This window comes from Erithacus rubecula (genome assembly GCF_903797595.1).
Source record: "Erithacus rubecula genome assembly, chromosome: 14".
Taxonomy (NCBI): Eukaryota; Metazoa; Chordata; class Aves; order Passeriformes; family Muscicapidae; genus Erithacus; species Erithacus rubecula.
The window spans coordinates 13,555,905-13,583,371 of NC_136666.1; the positions used below are offsets into that span (position 1 = coordinate 13,555,905).

At 42.8% G+C, this 27,467-nt stretch overlaps 1 protein-coding gene across 1 annotated transcript in view; it reads right to left on the minus strand.

The window, feature by feature from the left end:
* MYO5A (myosin VA) overlaps positions 1-27,467 on the minus strand; it is a 94,880-nt gene that overhangs the window by 27,070 nt on the left and 40,343 nt on the right. Inside the window, exons 5-20 of the mRNA XM_079318074.1 lie at positions 25,308-25,464; positions 21,366-21,509; positions 20,530-20,611; positions 18,992-19,099; positions 18,422-18,528; positions 15,848-16,113; positions 15,210-15,291; positions 12,618-12,758; positions 11,741-11,866; positions 9,870-9,953; positions 6,377-6,538; positions 5,773-5,870; positions 5,062-5,148; positions 4,865-4,973; positions 3,879-4,090; positions 2,521-2,677 (exon numbers count right to left, since the gene is read on the minus strand). Of these exons, the coding sequence (XP_079174200.1) occupies positions 2,521-2,677; positions 3,879-4,090; positions 4,865-4,973; positions 5,062-5,148; positions 5,773-5,870; positions 6,377-6,538; positions 9,870-9,953; positions 11,741-11,866; positions 12,618-12,758; positions 15,210-15,291; positions 15,848-16,113; positions 18,422-18,528; positions 18,992-19,099; positions 20,530-20,611; positions 21,366-21,509; positions 25,308-25,464 (2,122 nt within the window). The remainder of the gene's footprint in view (positions 1-2,520; positions 2,678-3,878; positions 4,091-4,864; positions 4,974-5,061; positions 5,149-5,772; positions 5,871-6,376; positions 6,539-9,869; positions 9,954-11,740; positions 11,867-12,617; positions 12,759-15,209; positions 15,292-15,847; positions 16,114-18,421; positions 18,529-18,991; positions 19,100-20,529; positions 20,612-21,365; positions 21,510-25,307; positions 25,465-27,467) is intronic.

Genomic DNA, 27,467 nt, shown 5'->3' on the forward strand with positions numbered 1-27,467 from the left:
TGTGAGAGCTTTAGAGTTCACTTAACAAAGCTTCTGCAAAGAAAAGTTTGTTCTAAAGGACAAAATTATTCAAGATTTCATGTTAATACTCAGAATTGAGTATTTAAGTATCATTGGCAGTTCACATTCTTACACTGATTTACCACAAAGCTGATAAGACAAACTAATCAGGTAATAGTAATTTTATTTTCTTTTAGACTGCTTAGCAAATGAACTGAAATGTGGTAGAAGCATTACAGCTCCACATCAATGAATTTAAAATTCACTGGCAAAGTGGCAAGACTATAACACACACAGATCTCCTCCCCCAGTATTTATTTCTAAATTAAAAATGAGACTGGAAATAGCAGCACTCAGCACACCAAGGTAAGGAAGCAGCTCTCTGAAAAGCACAGCAAGGTCAAAAGCCAAAGTCCTTCTGACTGCATTCCATGTAGTTGGCATTCCTGTCTCCTGCCTCCTCCTTACATGTTTTCTAGAACACTCCTCCAGGTTCCCAGCAGGTGCCTGAACACTGGAATACAAACAGCTTTCAACAATTTTCACCTCAAGTTTGAAAGCAACAAGTCCTGTAAAATACCTCCATGGTGCAGGGATGGTCCTCATCTGCCAGTGAATTCTCACATCCATACAATCCAGTGAGGAAACAAGCCACTCCAAAGACAGGATTAGGAAAGTTACTTCATCTACCAGGAATACCCCAGGAAAGCTTATGTCAAAGCTATGGAGGAGCTACTCCTTGTCCAGCTGAGAGGCACATTGCAGTGTCTCAGGCAGGAGCTGTCCCCAGGACGTGTGGAACAGATGATTCAACCATATTAAATCCCTTGTCCTGCCCACGTGACTCCACACATGCACTCTCTTCCTACAACAACAACAGGTACCTTTCACAATCCTGAGGAACACACGTGTACCACACATTAGAGCAGCCAGGGCTCAGCCCCTGTCCTGTCACAGGGCAGCTCCAGTTTCACTGCTCTGCAATCACCAGCAGCTCCACAACTGTGTTTACCCTGCACACACACAGAGCCTGTGCTTCCCTCCCTGCCATGCTGTAGCTCAGCTGGGGTAAAATCCCACCTCAGGAGCACAAGCCAAACACAGCACACTGCAGGGGCACTCATCAGACTGTCATGTTTTACTGTGGTGAACAATCCACAGCTCCAGGGGGATCCTCCTGACAGGCAGGTCTGACCACCCCTTCCAGGGAGTCCTCCAGGAACCTGCCACCTCCATTAGGAGGGAATAGAACAGGTTTATTAAACTCTGCTACAAGACAGATGGGCTGTGTATTACTCATGCAATGAACAAGACACAGAGAAACAACTCCCATCTTCATGAAGATTTTAGGCCACCTACTGCTGTGACCCAGGTGTCACCTTGTCACATCTGTCACTGTTAAAAACACATCTTGTTTAACATCACAAATACAGTTTTTAATAGCAAGAATGTTAAGAATTCTAATAAAAAGGCAAGTGGATACCCACACAAAAGAACAGCCAAATCAAGCACAAGGGTCTTGCTACTAAGAAGTTCTTATCAAGGGTGTTGGTATTTTTCAACTTTGTGGTTAGTTTATGCTAGAATACTACACCTGTCACTGTGTAGCAACTTTAATACAAATGAAAAATATACAGAAACTTGAAATAGAGAAAGATATGGTACCTAAGCATCAGATGGCTTTTGGCTGCATGCCCTTAACATCTACATTCTTGGGAAAACAAATCCCTCCGTTACTTTTTCAGTGAAATACTTTTGAGCCTGCTTAAAACAGTTCTTGTAGTGCATATGAAATATGTTAGAACTTTGCAGTTTGAATCATAATTCTGTTTCCAGCCCTGCAACCACTGAAAATCAAGTTCTAATTTCTCAATTGAATAATTTATTATCAAGCATATTCAGGAAAATATTATTAATATCATTAGGTCAGGGCTATATCAATTTATCCCCACACCAAAACCAACATACATTAAAAAAATAAAGCATCCTCCATCCATGAATAACTTTCAATATCCAATTTTTGTGGGAATCTCTTTGCCAACATAATTCCATAAGCCATTTCAGAATCACTGAAACTGGGAATGGGAAAGGACCAGTAGTGAGTGCATCACATGTACACTGATGTAAGCAATACAGATTTGGACTGATGGAGGCAGACTGCAGCACAGCCATTTACAGTATTTATTTCAAGTGCCTTTACATTCTATGTAAAAAGTGAAAAAGTCAGAAATGCTGAAAATCTCTGTTGGATTCTCCCCTGGCTGCACTGAAAGTCTAAGTTGTCTAAAGTCTGAATCTGTGTTGATGATGACAATATGTCTAAAATGACAAGCTGATGGCAGTATTAGATATTTCTAATTTCCAGGTGCTGTCCCTCAATCCATGCTCTGGTACATACACCACACCGAACAGCATGAACACAAAACATCTCAGCTTCCCAAGATGACACCACAGAGAAGCTTTGTCCTGAAAGTGTGCAGAAACAGAGGCAGAGTGCAAAGGCAGATGATGATTCCTTACCATCTGGTACTTGTTTCTGACCATGTAGCCTCTCAGCAGAGCCTGAAGAGCAGTGGTGGCCTCTCGCATGCGCTGGTACCTCCTGCGCACCACGTACATGCGCTGGAACTTCTGAATGGTGGTGGCAGCTCGCGTTCTGCGCAGGAACGTGGCATAGCTGAGGGGATCACAAACAGCACCTGGGGTTATGTGATTGAGTGACTGGGGTTTTCTAACATCCTGTGTCTTTAGCTTCTTCATGTTGTCAGTGACACAGTATATTTGCTTGTTATTCTGCTGTGTAGCAGTACAACAGAATGACAAATGAACAGAAACCTTGCAAAGCTTTACAGGGAAATGCTTTCACTATACAACTGACAAGGTAAACTCAGCTTAATTTCTCATCACCTCTTCTCCAACTTTAAAGATGTTTCCACTATGTCATCTTCCAGATCTACTCTCATAACTCCCCCTAGCAGAAAATGTTTGTGTGTCCTTAGCTCTTGCAGTAAGACAATTACAAAGCAAGCATCTTGACATATGCCTCTTTCCGAAGGTTGGTTATTATTACAGTCTTCATCACCACCTTGTCTTTGAACCATACCACCTGTACTCCTGTCCTTTTCTCTAGCCCCATGGCCATCCCTCAGAAGTCAGTCCAAACAAATTACTGACTGATGAATGTCCCTTCACAGCTGCACCCTGGATGAGGAATGGCTTCTCCAGAAGGACGGGCCCAGCTGGGAGGGCACACGGAAACTGGGCAACAAGGACTCAGACACTCCTGCTTTACCTCACCTGCAACGTATCTCCTTAGTACTACTTGTTTTCTGCATCATAGAGCTTTCTGTCCTCTCAGAAAGGTCAAAACCAGGCAGGACAGACACACTCATTATACTCAATTTCCTTCATTTCCCTGGAAAATCATTTCTTCTCAGGCAGTGTAGGAAGGCAAGAACAAATGTATCATGTTTAAATGCCCTTAGAGGGTTCTGACTGAGGCTGGTGTGGGATCTGCCCTGAGGCTGGTGTGGGATCTGCCCTGAGGCTGGTGCAGGATCTGCCCTGAGGCTGGTGTGGGATCTGCTCTGAGGCTGGTGTGGGATCTGCCCTGAGGCTGGTGTGGGATCTGCCCTGAGGCTGGTGTGGGATCTGCCCTGGGGCTGGTGTGGGATCTGCCCTGAGGCTGGTGTGGGATCTGCTCTGAGGCTGGTGCAGGATCTGCCCTGGGGCTGGTGTGGGATCTGCCCTGGGGCTGGTGTGGGATCTGCCCTGGGGCTGGTGTGGGATCTGCCCTGAGGCTGGTGTGGGATCTGCCCTGGGGCTGGTCTGGGATCTGCCCTGAGGCAGGTGTGGGATCTGCCCTGAGCAGTGCTTACCATCGTGCCTGGTAGCCCCTGACATGTCTCTGGATGGTGATGGCAGCCTTCCTCATCCGCATGTACTTCTTCCTCATCAGCCAGCCTCGGATCGTCTTTTGGATGCGGATACAGGCAGCTCTCAACTTATCTGCCCTTATTTTTTCCAGGTAGGCTACTTGACCAGCCCGGAAAAATATTTTTGTCTTACCAAACTGGTACTTATCCTTGTCCTATTTTCAAAGGTAAAAAGAGGGTAAGTTACAGCATTAAGTGTTAGTGCATAAAAAAATAGAATGAAGGGCTAAATGAAAGCACAGTTAGCAAAGAGGCAAAATTATCTGTGTAATATTTTGGGTAATCTGAGACTTAAATTAAGTCGTGGAAAAGGGTATTTTGACTGTATGATTCTGTTAAAAAATTAATATAATAAGGCCACAAGCATGGCCCAAAGGATCAATGTGAGATTTTTGCTCAGATGAGAATGCCATAAAGATAATAACTTGGAAGGCTACAGGAGGTGACAAAGGGGCCCAGAGGATGAAAGCAATACAGGCAGTGCACATGTACAATTTTCTGCTTAAATTGTAGCTGACCCCTCTGAATGGTCCATTTTCAACCACATTACACAGTGCAAACAAAGCAGCTGGGGCTTCAGACATGTACACAGCACTTATTGTATCAGGACTAGGGCAGAACAAAGCATGCTCCTGCTGCTCAAACACATCTGAAATTTCAGAACTAAACCAGAAAGAGAGTAATTTTTATGTCTACAGGCTACAGTACTTTGAGGGAAAAACTGAGAATATACAAAGGCACACTGAAAAAAAAATTAGTTTTTTTCTCTGTTTGATTCTAAGTTGAAAAGAACAGCAGTCAAAGAGCTACAGGATACATTTGTGGTTTAGCATTTTATAGAAGTACTGAAACAGTGTGGCTGTGAGGCAGTAAGGAACACAGTCTTTATTCCTGCAGATTCCAAATGCTCTCAGCACTAAGTCCAGTACCTGAATCAGCTTCTCCAGGACATTTTTGCACGTCTGCTTTCGGTCACCCAGGACATCTTTCTGCTTCATCAGAACCCGGTAACGGCTGAAGAACTCTTGGTACGTCCACCTGTCCCAAAAGCAGAGTGCCAGTCCCAACAATGAACAATACCTCAAAAAGAACTGCAGCTGGAAGAATGCAAAGAGAGAAAACACACCTGGAGGGGAAGCCAGCAGCACTGATCCGGATGGTCTCCAGGACACCACAAGCTCTCAGCTGCTGCACTGCCCGCTTTTCATCAAACCTAGGCAGGAACAAGAGGTGCCTCTGGGACTAGGCTTGCATTATCTGGGGGTCCTGGGTGTGTGCACACCCAGGAGAGAAGTGGGGAGCAGGGTGGATGTGGTGGGTGGTGGGTAAGGTGCTCCTGAAACTCAGGGGTAACAGAGGACAGCCTGGCTGGAGAGCTGTCTGAGCCCATGGCAATTCCTGCTGGCCAGCACAAGACCTACAGGAGCCTTTGTGTACCTGGCTTTGAGGAAAACTCTAAGCAAGTTCACATGTGGAAAAAAAATATAATGAAAAAGGCTTTGGAATCTGAAAAAGCGAATTCCAGCAAATGTCAAATGAGCTCGAGGAGTGCAAACCACCAGCTACATTTAAAATCGCTAGCAATGAAAATGTTGGAATTTTTTTTTCTCACATATCACCATAAACAAAAAAATGGCATCAGGAAGTATTTCTCCTTCTGTTCACCCCCAAACATCTCCTGCTATAATACACCTACACAGTGAATGCACAGCCAGAGAAAGGAGACACAGCACCTCACTCCTGAGTGAGCAAAGCTCAGCAGAGCCTTGACCCTCAGTGGCTTTGGGCAATCCCCTCCCAGCACAGGCTGCTCAAAGCACAGGAACTGGCATCTTACGTGAATGGAAACTTGAAGTCATTGGGCTTGATACAGCGCACGTAGTGTGGAGTTGTGGCATTCAGGGTTTCCATCAGCAGATGAAGAGAGTTACGAAACTTTTTGAGAAAGAAAATGAAAAATAATGTCAGGGAATGGCCTCAATAAGCTCAGTCATCTTTGAGATAATCTCAGAAAGCAGACTTGATTTGCATACTTTTAATTTAATTATGGCAAAGAGATGTGGATATTTTATGTTTGGCTACTGATAACTGGAACCAGGTTTTCTGGGGATTGAACCCCACTTTTGATTTGAATCAAAGTGGCACATGATCCAAAAGATCCAGTTTAACATTTTCAAAACTTCTCAGCATCCATGTTAAATATGTTTTGAAAAGCATCAGTTTGGGGTTTGGCATCATAATAAAACATGGCCTGCCTCAAGTAATTCCCCACAGTGCATTAGTAACTAACCAGGGACTATTTGCAGCAAACTGTAAATCACAATAAGCTGCACCTCTCTCAAAATCACAAGGGATGCCATGAGACACCAGCACACCTTGAGACCAATGAGAAAGGAGGTAAAGGGAGAGATTATTTAACAGAGCTGCATCTTCAAACTCACCTGATGTCCCACAGTTTTCTTGTGCTCCTTGCTGGCTTGCCCTGGCCTGGCCTTGGCTGGTTTGATGGGTGTTCTAGACAGAGGCACACGCCCTGAAGGGGTTGCTGATGTGGGACTGAGCACCTTCTCCTCATCCTGGAACAACTCCAGCAGCAGCTTAAACTGGTGTGACAGCATAAAAAATACACAGAGGGTAAGAATCCAGCAAGTGACTGCACCTGATTGTGCTTAAGGTTAAATTCCAGGCTCAGTTTTTGTAAGAACTGCATTTTTTTTGAACTTCACAGGGGACAAATGCAAAAAGCAGACAGGCTAAGTGGTATAGAGAGTGGGTCATGATTTAATACCAAAACTTTGTGTGTTTGATCAGTGAGTCTCCTTCTGAAGGTAAAATTCTGATTTGAGTTTTTTTCATACAGCCAACAATAGCCATGTGAAACTGTTATATACCAACAGCAGTTTCATAAGTGCCAGTTGCAATTATAAATGACTGCCTTGATCTATGGAGGAAACAACAGGGTCCTCCCATATTCCAATGGAGCATCAGTCTCCTTTGTGGTTGAGAGGTATCTGGGACACTGAATAAAGCAGCAGGCAGCAAAAATGATTCCTGCTTTATCACTCCAAATTGAAATAATCAGCTTAAAAGAGGAACCATCAACTGATAAAAAAACACTAGCCAAATTTATCTGACTGAGATCTACTCCCTGCCAGTGGGAGTGGAACAAAAAACTGAAATGTCTTTCCAAATATCACACAGGACTTCTGGTTCCTTTCTCTAATGGCTACAAAATATACTGATACATAACAGCTGCTTCGATGAGATTAAAAATAACACCACCAGGTCTTTCTACTGACAACTCCAACACTTCAGAACCACTGTAAGAGAATCTGAACTTCTCTACCTATCCATGAATAATTTTACATCTCGCATCTGTGCATTTTCTTCCCAGGAGATAGGAACATTCATTTTTCAGTACTAGAAAGCACTTGGGCCAAGTACAACCTAAAAAATTTAAAAATTGATTTTGTCTTATAAAACTTGGTGAGCAGACACAACCAATGGAACACACTACACAATAAAATGGGACCTGTGCCTTGTGGTTGTGCCATACAGGCTGGGAGAGGGCATCAAATATTCCCCAGGAGCACCCAGCATTGCACTCCAGCATTACAGAATGACTAAGGATGTTACAAAAGTACCCTGAATTTAAAAAAGAGTATCACAGCTTGGTTTTATCTCACCTGAGTCTACCTCTGTAGCTGGTGGAACAACATTTCCTGAGGGTGATTTACTCTTCTCCTTCCACTGACTCAACACAGAGTTGAGGATGATTGGGCTACCCTCTCCTGTCAGCTGCCTGTGATGCAGTGAGTTGGTGTGCACAGGCAGCTGAGTTACACAGTCAGGTGTTCTCAGCCTGTTTAGAAACTTCTTTGAATGTAATATGATTCTTCTGAAGCTCCTGATGCTCCCACACACCAGAGGTGGGGCAGGAACAGGGTCCCCATTGTCTCAATTGCAGATGGATGAGTTCTTCTAAGCTGGCCATACCTAAGTCTCGTTCCCTTTCTCCAGCCCTGGGAAAATCTGCCTGTAAAAACTGGTAAGTGCATGTCAAAGGCACTATTTTCACAGACAGTGGCCCAGTTACCCTAAGTAGAAGAAAGGAACAATGTCTGGCCTCTCCAGTACAGGTCAGCAATAGTGGAGCAGTGCTGCAGTAATCCACACTGCAGGGCTACTCCTCTTTGGGTTTTAGTATCTTATCAATTTCCTTTGTTTCACAGAACACTAAGAGTGTTCAAAGAGAGGAAGAACACTGATCAAAGGGTAGATAATTCATGTGACAGAAAACAAGCAAGCAAGAATTTCTTCCCTGTCATTTTTTCAGACAACTTAACATGCTGCTAATAATCTTACAGATCATTCCTTCCAATACAGAGCCACAACAGATTTTAACAACCATGCCAGCAGCAAGCACAAAAACCCAGGGTTGTTGTATTGCTTTCATGATACATGCATGGAAACTGAACTAGTTCACAGAGGTTCTGTGGGTGGATTTACAGACAAGGCCAAAATAAATAGCTGAGCTCTACAGTGCCTGCCAAGAGCAGAGTGTGTCATGCACTTCAGAGAGCAAAGAAGCATCCAAACTGTGAGAGTGGGCATGGGCAGGATGACAGATGATGCATTCAATTTAGAATTACCTTCTGTTGGATGTGCACAGCAAACCCAGAAAACACCACCACCAACAAAATAAAATAAAAATCAGAAATGCAGTTCTACTTCAATTACTAACACAGAGGCGCTGATGAAAAACAAAAATAAGACATTCTTTACACTGGTTTTGGCAAAATTTACCATGGGGTAAAACCATGTTGTTTTTCAGTGTTTAGATTGAGCTGCCTCAAGCTACACTGAGCCTGGCCAAGCTGCTGCCAGGCTCTTCCAGCAACTCTGTCCCCACTGTGTGTCCCTCTGTCCTGCACAGAGTGCCTGGCTGGCCTCTGCCAGCTCCCAAAGGTGCCACCTGCCTCCCCCTCCACCCCAGAAACTGCCTTCACTTAAACCACTTCAACACTTCTCCCAGTGGATACTCTGCTGTGGTGTTTCAGTTTTAATATTTTAATCATTTAGCTTCATATTATCTGCTCAGAATAGAAACAGAAGAGAAAAATGTTGGTTTTCCTGATAGAATAGTATAATTTTAAATAGTCTGTCCTTAATACCCAGCTTCCTGGGCCATTAGAGCTAGTAAATTCCCAACAGCCATCACTGTGCAATGTCAAGTTAATTGCCTTCACATTTCTGAGAGCACAACCAGTATTTCTGCCATTACAAGACACAGATGAGGCCACTGAAGGCCTGTTCCATAATATTCCTTCATGCAGTATTTTCCAATTCAGATGTTATCTTTCTTTCATAGATATCAAGGAGACAAGACTCCAAGTTCTGGTTTGTGCCCTTAGGGTCTATATATTTTATTCCTCTCTCATTTTTCTTCAGGAACTGAACTTGTCTCTCCCTCAGAAATTTCTATTCAGTTGTCACACCATAAACAAGGAGCTTCTGTTTTCAGGTTATAAAATAAAGGGTTTAACTGTTAAGCCTTCTTATGCCACTATAGTATATCAGAAGTCACTGACATGTCTACAGAAAATACTGCAAAGTTTTGAGGAAAATAAACCCTCCTCCCCCAAATCCCCTTCCCCCACTCAAAAACCCAAACCAAACAAAAGAGCCCCCAAAATAACAACAATGAACCACAAACAGTGTAATTAGTGACTAAATAGACTGATCTTACATGGAAAAAGGTTAAGATACAGGACTTTCTAAATTTATTCAGATAACCAAGTAAAACAAAAATGTTCAATTTCAGTTGATCTGATACTAAAGGAGAAATATTTCCCAGTTTTATAAGAAGTTTTCTATGACCCTTGATTCAAAGATTCCTAACTGCAAAAGAGGAAAAAAAATCCTTATACTAACCTTACTTGATTTTAAGACCTTAATTTGTTCTTCATAAACTGTGTCTTTATTCTTTTCCAAAAAGCCTTCACATTGATATTCCACCTGAAAGCAACCATTTTACAATAAAAATTATTAAAAGTATTAAATAAGAATAATTTGCATAGAATTCACCCAGCTATAAAATTCACATTTAAAACATAATTCTTTTACATACTGAAAATATCAGCTCCCAAGTGCATCTTTGTTAAATATAGATTTTTTTCTCAAAGAGAGTGCTTTCCAGTAAAATGAAGAACATTAAAATAGAGGAATACTGCTATTGCATTACACCAGGCATATTTCATAAGGGTAAAGGACCAAAGTGTGTGCTGAGCATCTCCTTCACTGAACTCCTCAGGGCTGCAGAGCTGCTGAAATCCAGATGGAACTGAGAAAAAAGTATCTCTCATCTCATTAGCTGAGAGGCAGTAAGTAAATCTGCCTTCAGATTATTGTGGAAATGGCTCATTTGTGCTCTGAAGGACTAAATTTACCAGAAGCAGTCAAATGTCTGAACGTTGTGACAATACATAACAACCCTCTGTCACAGAGCTACAGCATCTCCTGGACCAAAGAACAGCCAGTGTCAGATAAAAACCATTTATTTTACTGTCCTAATTCAAGGCTGAAAGAAAACCAAAACTGCTGTCAAAAGTCCATTTATCAGTGCTTGCACAATGACACTATACCCCAAGCTGCAGACTGTTCCAAGGAATTCCCAGAGGGAGGAGGCCAGATGTTCCCCAGGGTTCTCTGCAGCTGGAAGCCAACTCTGAGCAGTACCTGGGGCACCATCCATGTTCTTACTGCAGGAGGCCACGCCAGGAGAGGGCAGCAGCATCCCTGCCTTGCCCAGGAGCACAACAGCACACACTGACCTGCCAGCTGTGGCTTTATTTTTCCTCCCAGATGTCTGTGTACATTCTGTGTACACAGAAAACATAAAATGCTTAGCACAGGCAGCACAGCAGAGCTCAGAGCTTTGCTAGCACCTGCTTGGAGCTGCTTTCTGCTTTCCTTGGTCCTTGATGCTCACAGCCTAGACATAGGAAATATGTCTATGCCTTCCTTTCAATATCAAAATTTAGCCTAATGAACAGGTTATGAAATATTAATTAATTCCTTCTTGCTCTCTCATCCACAAAATAGATCAGAACTCGTGAATCTAAACAGTTACAGAGATGTTCTTGCTGCTTTCATTAAGGTAACACTATATGCAAAAATATATATATATATTCTGAGGCAGCTTTTCTTTACAACAGGACAATTGTATTAAATGGCATTATGAATTTTTTGTTTTAACCTGAGGAGTGGCTCAGTTTGATGAGTGTTGGGAGCTGAACATGACATGCACTGCACTGAGATACCCCTCAGCTCCCTAGAAATAGCAGTTCCCTGCACAGCCGAGGCGAGGGTGGGAGCAGCACACACTGCTCCAGCAATAGAAAGGGTGTGTTAGTCTCTCTCCTCTCTGCACACTGAGATGGCAGCAAAAACCACATTAATTCCTTGCTGCTCTTTAGCTAAGGGAGTGGGGTACAGGATTTCCTTTTTTGTACATTCCTGTTGCATAACTGGAATTGATACAGTCATGCTGACAGCTGCAAATGCACTGAGCTCCCATGGTTGCAGAAGGATGGTCAGTGGTTACAGCATGTGATGGAGTCAGGAGCTCCTGTGTGTTCCTGGCTCTGCACAGCTGCCAGCTCACCTTCCCCTCCTCATCAGGGGCTGAGGCAGGCACACTTTTGTAAGAGCTGAGTAGAGCCAGGGATGCCTCTGCCTGCAGCAGCCCCAGGATCCCCTCCCACACACCAGCAGGGAAGCAGCACTGCAGGAAAAGTCCTTACCTTGTCAGCAAAGTGCTTGATGATAAAGGCCTTATTGGACATACGTGGCTTTTCAAACAGAGCACATTTATTCAAATGAGTATTGTAGAGTTTTTGGGCCCAAGAGTCATCTGAGCCCTTTGGCATCTATGGAAAAGAATACAGAACACACTTAAAACGTCTTGAGAAGTCTTCAGCAGCAAAAGCATCTAAGAGAATGGGGGCCAACACTTAATGATTTGCTTTCACATTCCTGCTCCTCAGATTCCCAGCACTGCCAGCAGCAAGGACACAGCAATAATCAGTTCCACACTGGGTACTGGGCACTGGCAGCAGGTGCAGCTGCTGGGATACACCTGGCACCAACATTGCCTCCAGGGTCACACACATGAAGGCAGGGATCCCAAAGGCACACTGCCAGACTGAGCAGAACTCATCCACCTCCATCAGAGATTTCTTGTGATGCTTTGTGATAAATAAGAACCCCAAGCTGGGTTTCCACCTAGGCAGAAACTCTGAGCCATCCCCTGTACATGGCTTGGCATAAAATAAACCAAGATAAAAGACAAAGGGTGAAACACCAAGCAAGAGGCTGTTTGGGGAATTCCTACAGGACCAAGGACTGCACTCACTTATCCTCAGGGAAAATTGTCAAAGTCCAAACAAAGTTGATCAGAGACCCAGGAATAGCTACAGACACATGATGGAGGGGAAGGGGAGTTCATTACTAAAACAATTTTTTCTCCTCCTGTAATTGCCAATTCTGTTTGTACACTTTCCAAATTCTTGCAGCAGCAGAGTGTCAAAATGACAACTGTGTGCAGATGATTTTCCCTGTGAGGCCCAGAAGCAGGACAGCTGATGGTCCCTTTCTCTATGAAAGCCGTTGAAGACACACCTTGCACTCCTCATCCAACAGATCCAGAACTCCCATTTTGGCCTCTATGAGGTTGATGCAAGGCTGATTGTCGTAGAAATCAATCAAGGTCCATGGTATTTGTTCCTTCATATATTCTTCTTGTTCCAGCTTAAAGACATGCTGCAGGGCAAAAGGAAAACAGTTTTCTGTGAAATGAAATGCAGAATAAGTACACTGAACTCTCAACTGAATTCATCTTGGCACATTAATCCAGGCTGTCAAGTGACACACTAGTTCAACTGAATAAACTCTTTAACAAGTGTATGAAAAATAAATTAACCTTTTTTCCTGGCCTAAAAACAACAGCCTAAATTAAAGCACTCCGTATTTTCTGCAAATATCCTATATTTTTATTATATTTCCCCACAATTACCATAAGCTCTTTTCTCTTAGTAAAGAAAACAACACAAAACCCAGAACAACCTTCAAGTGCAGGAACAGCAACCTATAAATTGGGATGTGCTTTGCTTTTATGATTTGGAATTATGAACACTGCTCTACTTGAAGCAAAGTTTCACTATAAATACTTTTGTGTTTCCTTGTAAAAGAACAGAGCTCTATTTCCTCTTAAATGGCTGCTGATTTTTTTTCTAACATGACGCACTGCATTAAAATTTACTCTTCAGCAAAAGCTGAAAGAGCACTAGCGCTAGAAATCCTTTAAGGAAAATTCTGTGGCAGATTTATCTGGTACAAAGATCAGTAACCATGTAGTTTTATATTTATTAAAAAATATTATCACAAACAACCTGCACAGCTTTAATGAAATGTGCATAAGAGATTAATTAAAACTTCAGGAAAAAACAGAATAAGATATTAAACAGGCAAACTGTGGTCTTAATAGAACAAGCACTTTGAAAAACCAAAAAGACTGCTGACTCCAGTTATTTTTAATGATGTTTCACTCCCCACTTACATTTTTCTGCACGCTCAAAGCTGCTGTGGCAGGTGGAGGCGTGCTGGGAGTGCTCCACCACAGCACCAAGCAACACGGGCAGGGTCTGGGGTGCCACAACACCTGAGCTGGGGTGCCAGCCCCAGCTGCCCTGACCCAGTGCACAGCCCACAGCCACCTCCCAGCTCCCCAGCACACATCTGGCAGGCAGCAGAGAACTACCCTGACAGAGCTGTTCAACCCTTTATTTCATTAGCTAATGCCATCCTCCCCAGCACTGCAGCCCTGGGAGCCATTCCCACCCTGCACCTGGCAGGAAAGCTCTGGCAGCTTCTGGAGAGCCATATCCAACCCAAGATCTGAAAAAAAACACAAACCCGTTTTTTCACTGTGAAGGAACCAGCAATTAGATGGTGAAAAATGGCTCCAGTCCTGATCTTCCTGTGGGTGGTGGGCTTCAGGCAGGGCAGGGTGGTTGGGCAGTTTGTTCCCAAGCAGCCTCTCCTCAGCCAGGCTCAGGCTGCTCCAGGCAGCACATGAAGGTTTGCTGGCTGCCACCAGCCACAAGGCTTTAATTCAAAGCAACCTCCACCCTGTGTGCCTGCATGGCAGCCCAACAGGTCCGTGCTCAGCAGCACTGGGTTTGGCAGCTTGGCAGGACACCAACACAACAGCCCTGTCACCCCCTCCTCCACGAGGCAGGTGCTTACAGCAATGGCATGAGAGTGAAGGGAACAGGGCACAGTTATCTTTGCTGAAGAAGAGTACAACTACAGCTCCTACAGCAGCTAGATTCTGCTGTACAGCTGAGAAAACTCCAGGACACCCTGTGCCTTGCAGTTCCAACATCCCACTCCCGCAGCTGAAGCCAGCCATGGCACTACCCACACAGAAAGGGCATGCCAGGGCTGGAGAGCCCAGCCCCTGCTCCAGCACCCTGCTCACCCCTGGCACACTGGGATGAGCCATGGCACAGGGATCCAGCCCTGAGCACACACTGCCACAGAGGCAGGATCACAGCGAGAGGTCAGAGCTGCCCCAGCGCTGCAGCACAGCCTAGCAACAGGCCTGGCAGAAATAACTTGCCTCATCACTATGCAGGTAAAAGATGTAACTGCAAACGTCACTGAGGCTGAGGAGAGAATCGTGATCTCTCTGGAGGAGGGGGAAGAGCCACCCTCTCCCACACGTCATCCATCAACTTCAGGATGCAGCTGAAAAGCCTCAAAAAGCAACAGCGGGGAGGAAGCGTGGGCGGCGAATCTGCAGCAGCAAAGCCCTGCCTTGCTCTGCTCTGCTCTGCTCTGCTCTGCTCTGCCCTGCTCTGCTCTGCTCTGCCCATCAGGGGCTCCCACAGGTTATGGAGACTCCACTGACTCCAACTCCATCCACACAGAGCTCTCACTGACAGGCAATCTCGGGGTCTTAATTGCCAAGCACTGCTTCTGCCTTATAATTGTCACTGTGATCAGAATTTCAAACGGTCCCAGAGCAGCAGTTAGTCATAAAATCTATTTCTAGGAGATAGTCAATCTTTCCCCATCCCTCAAAGCCCACGGCCAGGACAGCTGCCTAACAGACTGAAGGAATTCATCCTAACCACTGGGGACCCAATTAGCAGAATGGACTTGGATGAGGGGAAAGGGAAGAGGAAATGCCAGTCATTTCCTACTTACCATATTGAACTGCTGCTGCAGTTTTTCATTGGCATAGTTGATACAGAACTGTTCAAAGCTGTTGATTTCGAATGTTTCAAATCTAAAATATGCATATACTCAGAATTACTAGAGTACCGAAAAAAAAGATTAAATTACCCCAAAATTTTAAATTCCCTCCCTCCAGTTAAATTTATTGAATCATTTCAGGCACGAATAACACAGGTCGAGCAAGAAAACACACAGGGAAATGTCAAATTGCACTACACAAGCAGTTTAGTGATGCTCCCTCTCCATGCAGGGATGAGGGACACAGGGAAAAAGGACTGATGTTCCTGGAGAACACATTAGTTATCTCTCTCCTCCCTGTAAGTGCCACCTTGCAGGAACCTTACATGAAAATTGCCTTGTAACTTTCCAAAATGCAACAGCAAAAAAAACTACCAACAGCAAAAATCTGAAATCCCACTATAAACATCAAAGTCAGGACAAAGCTCTTAGTGTGTCAAAACTAAACACCTACTTCCTTCAGCTGGAATAAGCAGCTGTTAAAGTTTGGGGTTTTTTTGTGTAATCCATGCAGTGATGGATGACAAAGACAAGGATGCTGTGCACTCAGATAATTATGCAAGAGTGTCATATCTCTGACAAAAACTCACCCATAGATGTCCAGCACCCCGATGAAAGAATGCTGTTTTACAGTGGCATGAAGGGCTTTGTTCACATGATCTACAATCCAGTTGAAGAGATTAGCATAGATATGTTTGGCAAGTGCATCTCTGGCATTGATGGCATGAAGTTTGGAAATTGGCTTGATGTAGGTTTCAGTGGCAGTGGCGAGCTTCCTATGGCAAAGCCAGTGGGCCATCTCCTCGTACTCCACACCCATGAGGTCACAGAAGATGGTGAGGGGCTCGTGCTTGGGCTATAAAAACAGGCTTGTTAGATATTGAAACAGTATTAGCCATAGCAAACACACAATCCTGCCTGCAGTGATCCTGCAATAAGCAGCAGCAGCTTCCTCACCTCTTCCTCCTTAAAAACGTAGCAAGTTCCCTACCCACTTAGCACACTGACATTGCTGAAGTGAATCAGTGAACAAGCTTCCCCAAAGGCATTTATTTTACTATATTTGAGTTCACCAAAATGCTTCACACAGGGAACCTGCAACCTCCAGAAAAATGAATCATCTGGCTTTGCTGGGGTGGACCTGTATTTTGAATTTTTACAACTGTCTCAGGACAAGTGGCCAGCAGCTCCTGAGTGGGCTCTTGCCTGCTCACATCCAGCCATGGCAGAGAGTGATGGGCAATGAGGCAACACAGCCCCAGCCAAGAAACAGGTGGGGAAGGGCTTTAGTGCTTTGGTCTCTTTGCAAAGAAATACTTAAAATATTGTCTCAGTGAATTCTGGAGACACACACTAAGAGCTTGCAGCACACTAATGATGTTCTCAAGCTCTCAAAGTGAACTGTACAGGAGTAAAAACTGAGCTTTGTTTAACTGGGTAATATCAACCAGCAAGGCTTGGTTACTGAGGTAGGTATATAAGATTTCTGCACAAAGATCAGTGCAGTGCAGTTACCACTCAATAAGCTACTACACTTTGTGACTAACATGCATGCTGATCACTAAAAATCCAGGAGGCCAGACAGGTCTTTCCTCCTCGGGAGCTCCCCTAGCACCTGGTGGCTCAGCAGCACACTGACAAGCACTGTCTTGACAAGACAGATGGCACAGGACTGTTACCACATGTCCTACAGCTTCAGGGTACATCAGCTTTAAATATTTCCACATCCTTGTGACTTCTCTGGAGCTTTTTCTAGTTCTTACAGCATACAGGTTCCATGCAGCTACACCTCCAAAATCCAATTAACTGGGCATGTTTTACTGGCTTGGAAGACAGTAATGAAGGAATAATAATTATAATCACTGCACAAAAAAGTGTCACATTAGGGTTGTTCAAGCTGACATTAAACAAAGTGATTCCCTGCCACAGCAGCACAGGGAGCCCCTTGCTGAGCACCCTGTAGCAGCACTGTTGATGACAGCAGTGCTCCCAGCAGAGCAGTGCAAGGCACACAGCTCTGTGCTGCCATGGCCACTGCCAGACAGCAGCACAGCCCAGGCAGTGGTGTCCCTGAGCACACATTCACCACTGCCTGCCAGGTGTTGTCAGGCCAGGACAGGGCTGCACAGGAACCTGCAGCTTTTTACTGTGGGACTCCTGCACTGGAGATACTCATCACAACACAGGCAAGCTTCTCATGGCCTGGGGCTCATCAGCTTTCTACCTGCTACCATTAAATGAGCTTTCTTTGTAGGGACAACCTTTATAAGACACCAAGGAGCCAGACTATTGCTGTGCTTTCAAAGCAGCTATTAGACCCCAGGGCAGTGGTGACAGGCCAGGAACACCAATCTCTGGCCCCATGAAGGACCTGGCTCAGCTCCAGAAACTGCCACTGCAGACTCCTGAGAAAGGGACTAGCAGTGGAAAAGAAAAAAAACCCTGGAAGTGTTGCTACTATTGCAAGAGAGGGAAAGATGAAGATTGTGCAGGCCAGCAGTAGACATTAAAAGAGAGGGAGAAGGAAAAACTGGTCACTCTGATTCCAAAGAAGAGACCAACCAGAACTGTTTTGTTTCTCATCTCCAGAACATGGGTAAGAAGTCTGGGCCCTCACCAATGAGAAGGGTTTTTCAGATCAGACTATGCAGTCCTTGCTGCTGATCTCCAAGGCAAAAAAAAAAAAAAAAAAAACCTGATAAAACCATGACACTCAGATGAGTCACACAAATAGTATGTGTATATCCTAGGCTCATATCCAGACATCCCAGAGGACTTTGCAAAGCATTTATTTTGCAATTATTTAGGGCATTCTGGCACTTCATGTCAAAAAACCCCATCTGGCAAAGCATTTACTGTGTGCAGGGAAGATACTCATGTAGGAATATAAAGATCTAGACACCCACTCAGGACATCAAAGCTAGCCTGCTTACCAGACATTTCTAGGACAGATCAATTACAGTTATAATTGTAAACCAATGTTATAATACAGAGAGTATTTCTAAAGCCTCTAAACTGAGAAGAATTGAATCTATCTGTAAAAAACTGTGGAAACGTTAGCCAATTAGAGATGAACCATTTCCATTTTACTCTTTTTCTGCAAACAAGCAGAAGGCAGACCTGGCAGAGTGCAAACCCTGCCCTTCAGCTCATGTGCTACTCACAGGAACAGTGCAGCTGTCAGAATCCCGAGATGCAAACTCCACGTTGCCCAAGTGGAGGATTCCAGCAAGGATTCGAAAAATTCCCATCTGGTAGGAATCACTAATCCCTGGGAAAGGAGGAATAAAATGTTTTGAATGGAGAGAGCTGCAGTTGATGAAAAAAATTATTAAGGAGAGAAAAACTGTGACTGCTGTGTGTGACTTTGACATTTGACAGTACTAATTGGCTCCACTTCAATAAAAAACATTTTACAACCAGATTAAAAAAAAATCCATTAAAATGAATCATTTAATTTGCTGTTTCAAAGTGCTTTGTCAGTGACCTCCAGCACTGTATATGTTACACCAAGGGAATCCACCATTTATGTTCACATAATGTGTGCTCCTCTTAGATTTATAATTCTACAATTTAAATACTTTCTTCATGCAACACACATATCTCAGCCCCGAAGTTTATCAAACTCTCCTGGTTTTAAACACTACAGAGTATGAAAAAAATATACACAAATAATATAAAGAACACTTGCTAGTTTATCAGATTTAGGATGTGACTGTGATTTTACCAATTACCTAGCAAAGTGCAGGCCTGCCTGGTGTTCACCATTTCCTTGGCATCGTCAACACCATCAATCACAGGGCTCCCACCTTGCTTTGTATAGTGAAAGTAATTTGCATTCCCTGTAATAATAAAAAAATATATATTTTACACACATTGATGCAGGAATTCACAGCACATCTGTAAAGCTGTGTCATGATTAAGATGCTCTTGGCAGAATCCATGATCTGACATATTTGTATATTTTTGCCTTCTGGCTCATAAGACACACTTATTCTAAAGAGTAGTTTTTTCAAGATTTAACTGTGCAAGTATCCTTTAAGCCACTTGGTTTCCACAGTAGATCCTCAAGCATATTCTCTACCTAACTTTGGTTCAAACTTCCACAATTGTGGAATAAACACTTTGGAAGTGCTCTTCAGCTGGTTACCTGAGCCAACCTGAGCTTGACAGTAATCACAGAGTTGAGAGCAGCAGCACTTTGGAATTATGTTCCAACAGCACAGATATTACTGTGCTATCACTGTACCAGGATATTATTTTTTGCCCATTTCCTTCTCTTTTCTAATTTATGGCCTGGCTCAGCCTTTTGAGTGTCTGTGATCCATTAGGCTGAGAAGCTGAGGCTGGAGAAGAGAGAGCTCCACCCTGCTCTGGGGACAGCAGCTCTCCTCTGTGAATTCCTATGGTTCCACCAGCCATGCTTCCAGCTGCACTAACAGACTCCTTTTCTTCTCATCAGCTAAGCTTCCAAGAATGCTGAAAGAGAAGTCTGCTAAATGGCTTCTTCAGTTATAATTGCATCAGTTCCTTTCTTTCCTGTGTTAGCAGATGTGAATCCTAAATGTGCCAGGGTGGTGCAGAAGAGCAGAGAAACACTCTCAAACCAGAATGGTATTTCAGAAACCAGCACAGGCTGTGCAGTTTTCCTACTATGAAACCAACTTTGAAAAATATACAGGAAGCACTGCAATTTATACTGAATTTTTAAAATTATGAAGTGATTGTCTAAGGTCATCATCATGCTTTTCTTTTACAAAGTACCAACTCCTGTTACATGAGAAACCTTCCTTCTATCAACATTTTAATTTGATAAAAGAAAAAATTCCCTCATCTGCTTTTTCATCACCAGGTTAACAGATTGCAAAGTAATTGTTGCTAACAGCCCAAGTAAAAGTATGAGGATGCAAAATAAGCTTTTCAGATGGTTATACCAGAAAGGGTAAAATTCTCTAGTGGCTGGAACAATGGAAAAAAGGTTTTCAAGAACTAGGAGAAAAGAATTTCCCCCTCCAGGACACAGTAAATCCTATTGATTGCAACTGCAATGTATTAGAGTCTGCTGAATAAACAAATCTGTTACTTTTGTTTTATTAGAAAACTGCAAAGTTCAAGGTCTGTCATTTTAGTTATTTTCAACACCTTTTAGTACTTGAAGCTTTAAAAGTTTAGAATTTAAATGCAATTCTTCATTTGTGTCTTTGGCTCCAAAAGCTCAGAGATGCTGCTTTGTCCCTACAATCACACAACACAGTAAATGTCAGTGTCATACCTAATCGTAGAGTTTTAAACTCAGGAAAAGCTGCAGAGGCACAAAGCTGGTAAAAGATGTGATAATTTCTCTCCTCTTCTGCCTTTAAAAAGAAAGAATTTTTTTATTATTCACCACTTAACGAGTGGCAGAAACAACCATGAGCAGAAATGAATTACTATGAATAATCCTTTCTCTAGCAATACATTAAGAGCACAGAAGCCATATGGAAAAAAGGAAGATAAATCAGCATCTATATTTTTCCTTCTTGGTTCATTTAATCCCTTTTCAACAGCAAGAAGCATGCAGACATTTTCATTACAAAAAAAAAGGGATGATTTCACTTTTCAGAACTGTAGATTACTATTAATTATAGATCAGGATTCTGTAGGTGAATGAAATGATCATACTCAGAAGTTTTTCATTTTCCAAAAATAACTAACACTATTTGCCTCAGCATTTAGAGCAAGCTGGTAAAGGAAGTATCTTCCTTGCCAAGGCAAAGCTTGAATTTTAAAATGAAGGATAAACACAGCTCAGGAGGTGATGACTCATGACCAACACCTAATTCTGAACTTGAGCACTCTAAATTCCTTACCTTCAAACCAGAAAGCAATGAAAAATACTCTCTTTCCAGCTAAACCATGTGCTATAACTGTCTCTTACTTTTAAAATATACAACATCTCATGTGACATCCCCAGATGGTACAAACCATAATTATTATTAATTATGCCAGTCAAGAACAAGCCCATTTTTACTGAGCTCTAGACTAAAAAGTAGGCAAAGATGGAGAGGAAGTGTGGGACAGCAGATTCAAACATGACATGACAAAATGAAGAGATGACATCAGTATTACCTGAAACACCACTCTGGATTTTTCCAAGAGGTAAGTTCTCATGTTAGCACCAATGATTCGATACCTCTTATCAAAACCAATTTCAATGTATTTACCAAAGCGACTGCTGTTGTCATTCCTGGTAGTTTTGGCATTTCCAATAGACTGAAAAAAAGGGAGTATTGTAAAGGTTAAACAGCTTGTAGAAATTATCACATCTATTTAATCATTTACATGGCTCATAACACTTAACAACATCAATCATGTACTGGTTTAAAAATAATCAAAAATTTAATGAAGAACAGTCTCTGTCTAGTCAACAAGTTACATCAAAATATAACAGTTATTTCATTAATGTAAGACTGGGAGCTGATATTCCTAGAAAATATTTCACTAGTCTAACTTTACAGCTAAAAATTCTTTATTGTTCTTTCAATTCTTTCAAAAGGAAATAAAGAGTCTAATAGAAAGCTCTCATACACACAAATTTCTTTCAAGGACTTAGTAAAGCTGTAAGAATTATTTTACCTGCATATATTTATGTGTAGGTACACATCTATAGTACTTGCAACTTTTGTAAGTCTACCTATTATAAACCCACAGCCCACTCTGTTCTGCCTGGCTAACATCTTATCATTACTATTATTCTCTAATCACCACATTTCCAAATTATTTTTACAAACATAACATTTAAAAATATTTATTGTGTGCCATAATCTAAAAATTAATGTGCAGAGACTTGTGTCATCTGCCTGAAACTGAACCCCTTCCACAGCAGCTTGGTTACTGACCCAGACACAGCCCTCAATGCTGCCCTGCATCTTGCTCAACTTTCCCAGATTAATTCAGTACAGTTTCACACACAACAAACAACATTCTGTGCATTTCCTCTATATTACATGTTCTGGGATGTCCAGGACAAATAATAATGACTGTGGATCCTACATGGTTCAATTCTGCCTTACCTCATCAGCATTAGGGTTCATCCCACAACAGGCACCAGCTGGATACAGCAGAATTCAAGGCATGCAAATCACAACATGCTGAACTCCAAAGAAAAGCATTTTCTCTTCTCAATCAGACATCACACAGAAATTCACCTTCTAAAAAATTCCTAAAGGTATCTCTGTACCCAAAGCAATGCCACTGGGAATAACTGAGATGCAGCACACTGCCCCTCACCACATGGCACTGTGTGTGTGTGTTACTAAGCCCTAAGTGCATCCCTCTGTGTCCAACTCTCACAGCCCATGCAGCCATCCACTGGAGATCTGCACTGAAATAAACTTGGAAAAAACAAATGAGAGCAGGCAGCACTGCTGAGTGTCCCAAATCTGTAAGCAGAAGGCCAGTGAATGGGTCAGAGCAGCTGGCACATCCTGGAAAGTGGGATTAGACTTTCAGAAACCCCATGAGAGCAGCAGCAGCACTCACTCCCAGCACAGCAGATGTCAATGTAGGCATCAGATGGACAGCTGATAAAAAGGATCTAGGAATAAACTCTGTGTTCTAAGAAACATCAAATTCATTCAAACTGAATGTACTCTTAACTGCACTCTTCTGGTTTTTTGAAAGAAGAAAATTATTGCTACTGTGATATACTTTGGTGGTGGTGGTTGCAATATAATATGATACTACAATATTCATGAAAACAATTATTCCTTTGAAAGGTATTACTGATAAAACCAGAAAGTCCTTAGGATTATCAGATTGCTTGCCTGAACACAAACAGAGGGTAATGAAGAATGAGGGGCAGGAAATGACATATAAAGATGTGTTTTAAGACTTACCAATTTCTCCATTTGCAATAGGAAAACTGTATATAGTTACTGACTACAAAAGTAGTCACTTAAATAGTTGCTAGAAATGTACAGTTACCTCTTGACATTACTGAGTATTTGTAGGCTAAGATAATGTCATGGTAGCTCATAAAATACTGACATTTAAGTTGTTCAAGAAGAAATTTAAAAATAAAATTACCTTCTGCTTCTCAGATTTTACAGTCAGCTTAGCAAATGAGGAGTTTCCAGTTTCTAAAATGAAGTACTAATTTCCTTCCTAAAATATGTGGGTTAATTTGCGTTTATACTGATTTGTCAACTGAAGAATTCAAAACATTAATTATGCTATCATAAGAGCCTGTCTCAGCATCAAGTTTTACAACACTCACTCTAAAGCTAATTTAAAGTTCAAGAGTTGGAAGTTAAAAGGATAACTTTAATCCAATTATAATAATCTTTAAAGCAATTGAAATATATATTTAGATATACCCACATTCACAAAATTGTTGTCCCTAGAAAACAAAAATAAAGCACCACCAGTGATTTTTAACGAGTGAAAAAGGGTATAGATGGGAAGCTCTTTTAGTCCTCAATTTAAACTTCCTTGCTTTCGGAAATTAATTGAGATAATTAGTGGTGAGCTAATGGCCACTGACTGGGAGGGAAGCCCAAGGACCTGAGCAGGATGTTTGCTTTGGGACCAAACAACAGAGGTGGTGCAGGGAAACTGCAGAGTTTGCATTTGAGCCAGCCCAGCCCAGTCTGCAGGGCCTCAGCAGAGCTGTCACTGGCAGGCTGATGGTCCCATGGGCAGGGCAGGCTCAGCCCAGCAGCCACACAGGGTGTCAGTGTGGTCTGGATGGGATGTGGCACTGCCTGCACACCCTGCAGCAGGGCAAGGAGCCCTCTGGGGCAGCCACACCTGGGGCAGCTGCAGCTCCAGCCCCTTGGCTTCCTCCCATGGCTGCACATTTGGAGGAGTCACTGCACAGCACAGCTTGTTTCATCCTACAGAAGAGATTTCCAAACACCACACAGCACCACAAACCAGGCACAATTACCTTGTGACAGACACACACAACTGTGATGGGGCAGCTATAGTTTGAGTATCATGAGCTTCTCATGCCAGGAGGAAAGGAGGAATAAAACACAGTTCATTTTTTTTAAATACCTGAGAAAAAAAACAATGGCAGCATTTTGCATTTCACATTTCACTGCATGCACTCTATTTCCTCATGATCTTTCACACCACTGCAGAGAGATGCCAACATCTACAAGATATGAGTGCTCCTAAAGCATTTTCCTAGGCTGTTCACAGCCATGAGTGTGTGTGTGCCTATGGACAGTTACTTCTCTCCAGCAATTCCCCCAAGACTTTCTCTCTGATGAATCATTTCCTAACCAAGTTCCTTAACTTCAGCCACAACTTCTCCATATATAGGCAAAGACATGAGTTGAGGTAAGTCCAAGAAACCTTTTCTGCTTGGCTGTGACACCAGAATCAGTGACTCCTGACTTCCCAGAGAATGGAGACCCTAAAGCAGGAGGAACTGTACATGTCCTCTCAAAATCTATTGCCAGCACCTGCCTTCCAAAGCCAATGGCTTTGACAAGAATTGGTTAAAACAATTTCCAGAACTGAAACATGAGTCTGAGCTAATTATAGTAAAACTGTCTTCCAATGTGTTTTCTTCCTCTGAAAGAAACTGTGCATCCAATGCAACTTTGTTTTCTGAGTTTCTCTTTTCTAATTTTGTTTCCTAAAATTTGTTTACTTCCTTTCAGAGTACAATCTACTGGACCCCAATGTGTGATGTACATATTTGGTGGGTAAGACCAACAACTTTATCCTCTTTGGATACACACAAAACCAGCCTTCTCCAACTGCATTTGGCCAGCAGTCTGGGAACTACCACTTACAAAGATGAATAGACTTAAAGCAGTATTCACATAAAACTACTTGATGTGAAATGCATACAATATTGAAACATTATCTCCCATCTTCTCTCAGTCTTTCATAAATGTTACAAAAATTATGCTTAAAGCAACTCCTTGCAAATGGATTAAACAGAAAATTTTAATGTTTTTAGGAAGTATGCATTGGTGTCTCCATTGAATGCTTGTGTTTGTCCCAGCAATAAGTGCAGCTGGAGGGTGGGGTTTGGTGCAGCAGCTCTCTTACCTCCATGATGGGGTTGGAGGCCAAAACCTTCTCCTCAACATTGGCTTCACTGGCAGATCCACTGACTGTGGCAAAGTACCTCATAGCATACTTGGCAGAGACAGTCTTCCCAGCTCCAGACTCCCCACTGACAATGATGGACTGATTTCTCTCATCTCTGAAACACAAACACCTGTTAATCCCCAGCTCTTCTCCCATGGACACTCATTTTCTGTGTCCCCAGACTGGCAACAGCCCCTTCACCATCAATGTTAGCAGGACAGCATAAGGTAAGTGCAGGTGGCACACACAAGGCAGTTAGTTCCTGGCTGGACTGCCTGCAGCAGGATGCTCCTCCAGGAGGGATGGGTGCTCCTCCAGGAGGGATGGGTGCTCCTCCAGGAGGGATGGGTGCTGCTGGGACAGTCCAGCCAGCCAGCAGAGCTGCTTTGGAGAACCTGGCTATGGCAAAGGATCTGTTATTGTTATTCACTACGTGCTTCTGCAGCTACTTCTATCCAGAGTCTGTGGTACAGTGCTCCACTAAATTATCAGTGCTCATTAGTAAAGATCATGAATGCCATCTTACAGAGGGAGAAATCAACTGCAGAGTCAGCCACAGAAACCTTTTGTCCCTCTGTTCTAATCACCAGCTTATCCCAGAATTGTTCTGAATCTGAAAAATCCAAGCGTGGCTGTTCAGGACACAGATAGCAGCTCTGGAGTGAAGACAGTCCCTTTGTTATGAAAAAAATTATCTTGTAAAATTTCTCTTGTAAAAAAGAATAATTTCCATTTGCTCCTAAAACAATTTTCTTCAACTCGAAGAAAACTCTGTGCATAAAGCCAACTATATAAGTAAACAACACACTGCAAAATAACACAGAAATTAACATTAATACAGCCTGAAACTTTTAAAATCAAGACCATATGTGCTTTGTAAAGCTTTTACATTTTTAAAGCAGATTAAATGAAAATAAAAGGTATTTTGAAGTATGCCTATGAATTGGGTAAGCTTAATCCTATTTTACACACAAACACGAAAAGAGATGAAAAGAAGAATAAAACTTTTCCCCAAAGCTTCACAGAGCTGGGGCTGGAACACAGAAAGCAGAGCCAAGGCACAGAGCAGGCTGTGCTCCCAGCACAGGAGCTGTGAGTGACACTCCAGGCACCTCCATCTTCAGCAGTGACAGTCTGCAGGGCTGCCAATGGCATCAGGAAATGCTGTGCACAGAAACCACAGATTTTCCATGCATGGAAAACTGCCTATGGTTTCTGTAGCCTAAAGGCCTGGCAGATGATCTAGATTCTGTTTCTGGGATGAAAAAAAAAAAACCCTGCTGATGAAATAATGAAGCTATTTATCAAACATATATAAATTAAATGTGTTCCTTTTCTGTGTTGGGCCTGTCCACCTTAGTCAAAAATTGGTGATTTTGTCTCAGACTGGTGTTATGTGTCATGCTGATGAGCCCATTGGTATCCCATACATCACCAGCCCCCTTCCCACCTGGCAGAGGAATGGTGACCCAATGATGATCCCAGAATCTCCCACCCTGGAGTTCAACACCATCCTCATCCAATCAGTCTGGTCTAGAAATGGTGCACTGTGGTCTTTGATGGAACCACTGCTGCCTCTTCTCTCCAAGGGAGGACTGGTCTGTGTGGTCATCAGTACAAACATCATCCACCTCAACTGACCTATTCTGTCCAGTAAAGCCAATTTCAGTCCCATCAGAAATGAGGGCACTGTGAACTGGACAAAACCCCACAGCAGCTGTTGAGTTAGGCCAGTAACCATCTGTGGGCAGAGGCTCTGGGTAACAACCATCTACAGCCTCTGCTGCAATTCTCAAGGTGCTACCTTATCTTCAGAACCAATGCCAGCCCTCAGACAAGAGCACAGCTCCAGCACCCACTCAAAGCCACAGGCTGAAGGAGCCTCTGGTTCTGTCACTCATCCCTGGGAGACACAGGGCAGTATTTGTCTACAAATTAAGGTACCAGTTGAGGCAGATTTTATACATCTTGGTAAAAAGAATTTACTTGGAATGGCTGAGTGCTGCTTTAAATTTAAAAGCAAAGTGTTAAGAAGATCAAAGCAACCTAATTTTATGTTCTCAACTTCCATGTAACACATGCAATAGGTGTGAATGACTGCAGCACACATTCATGCAC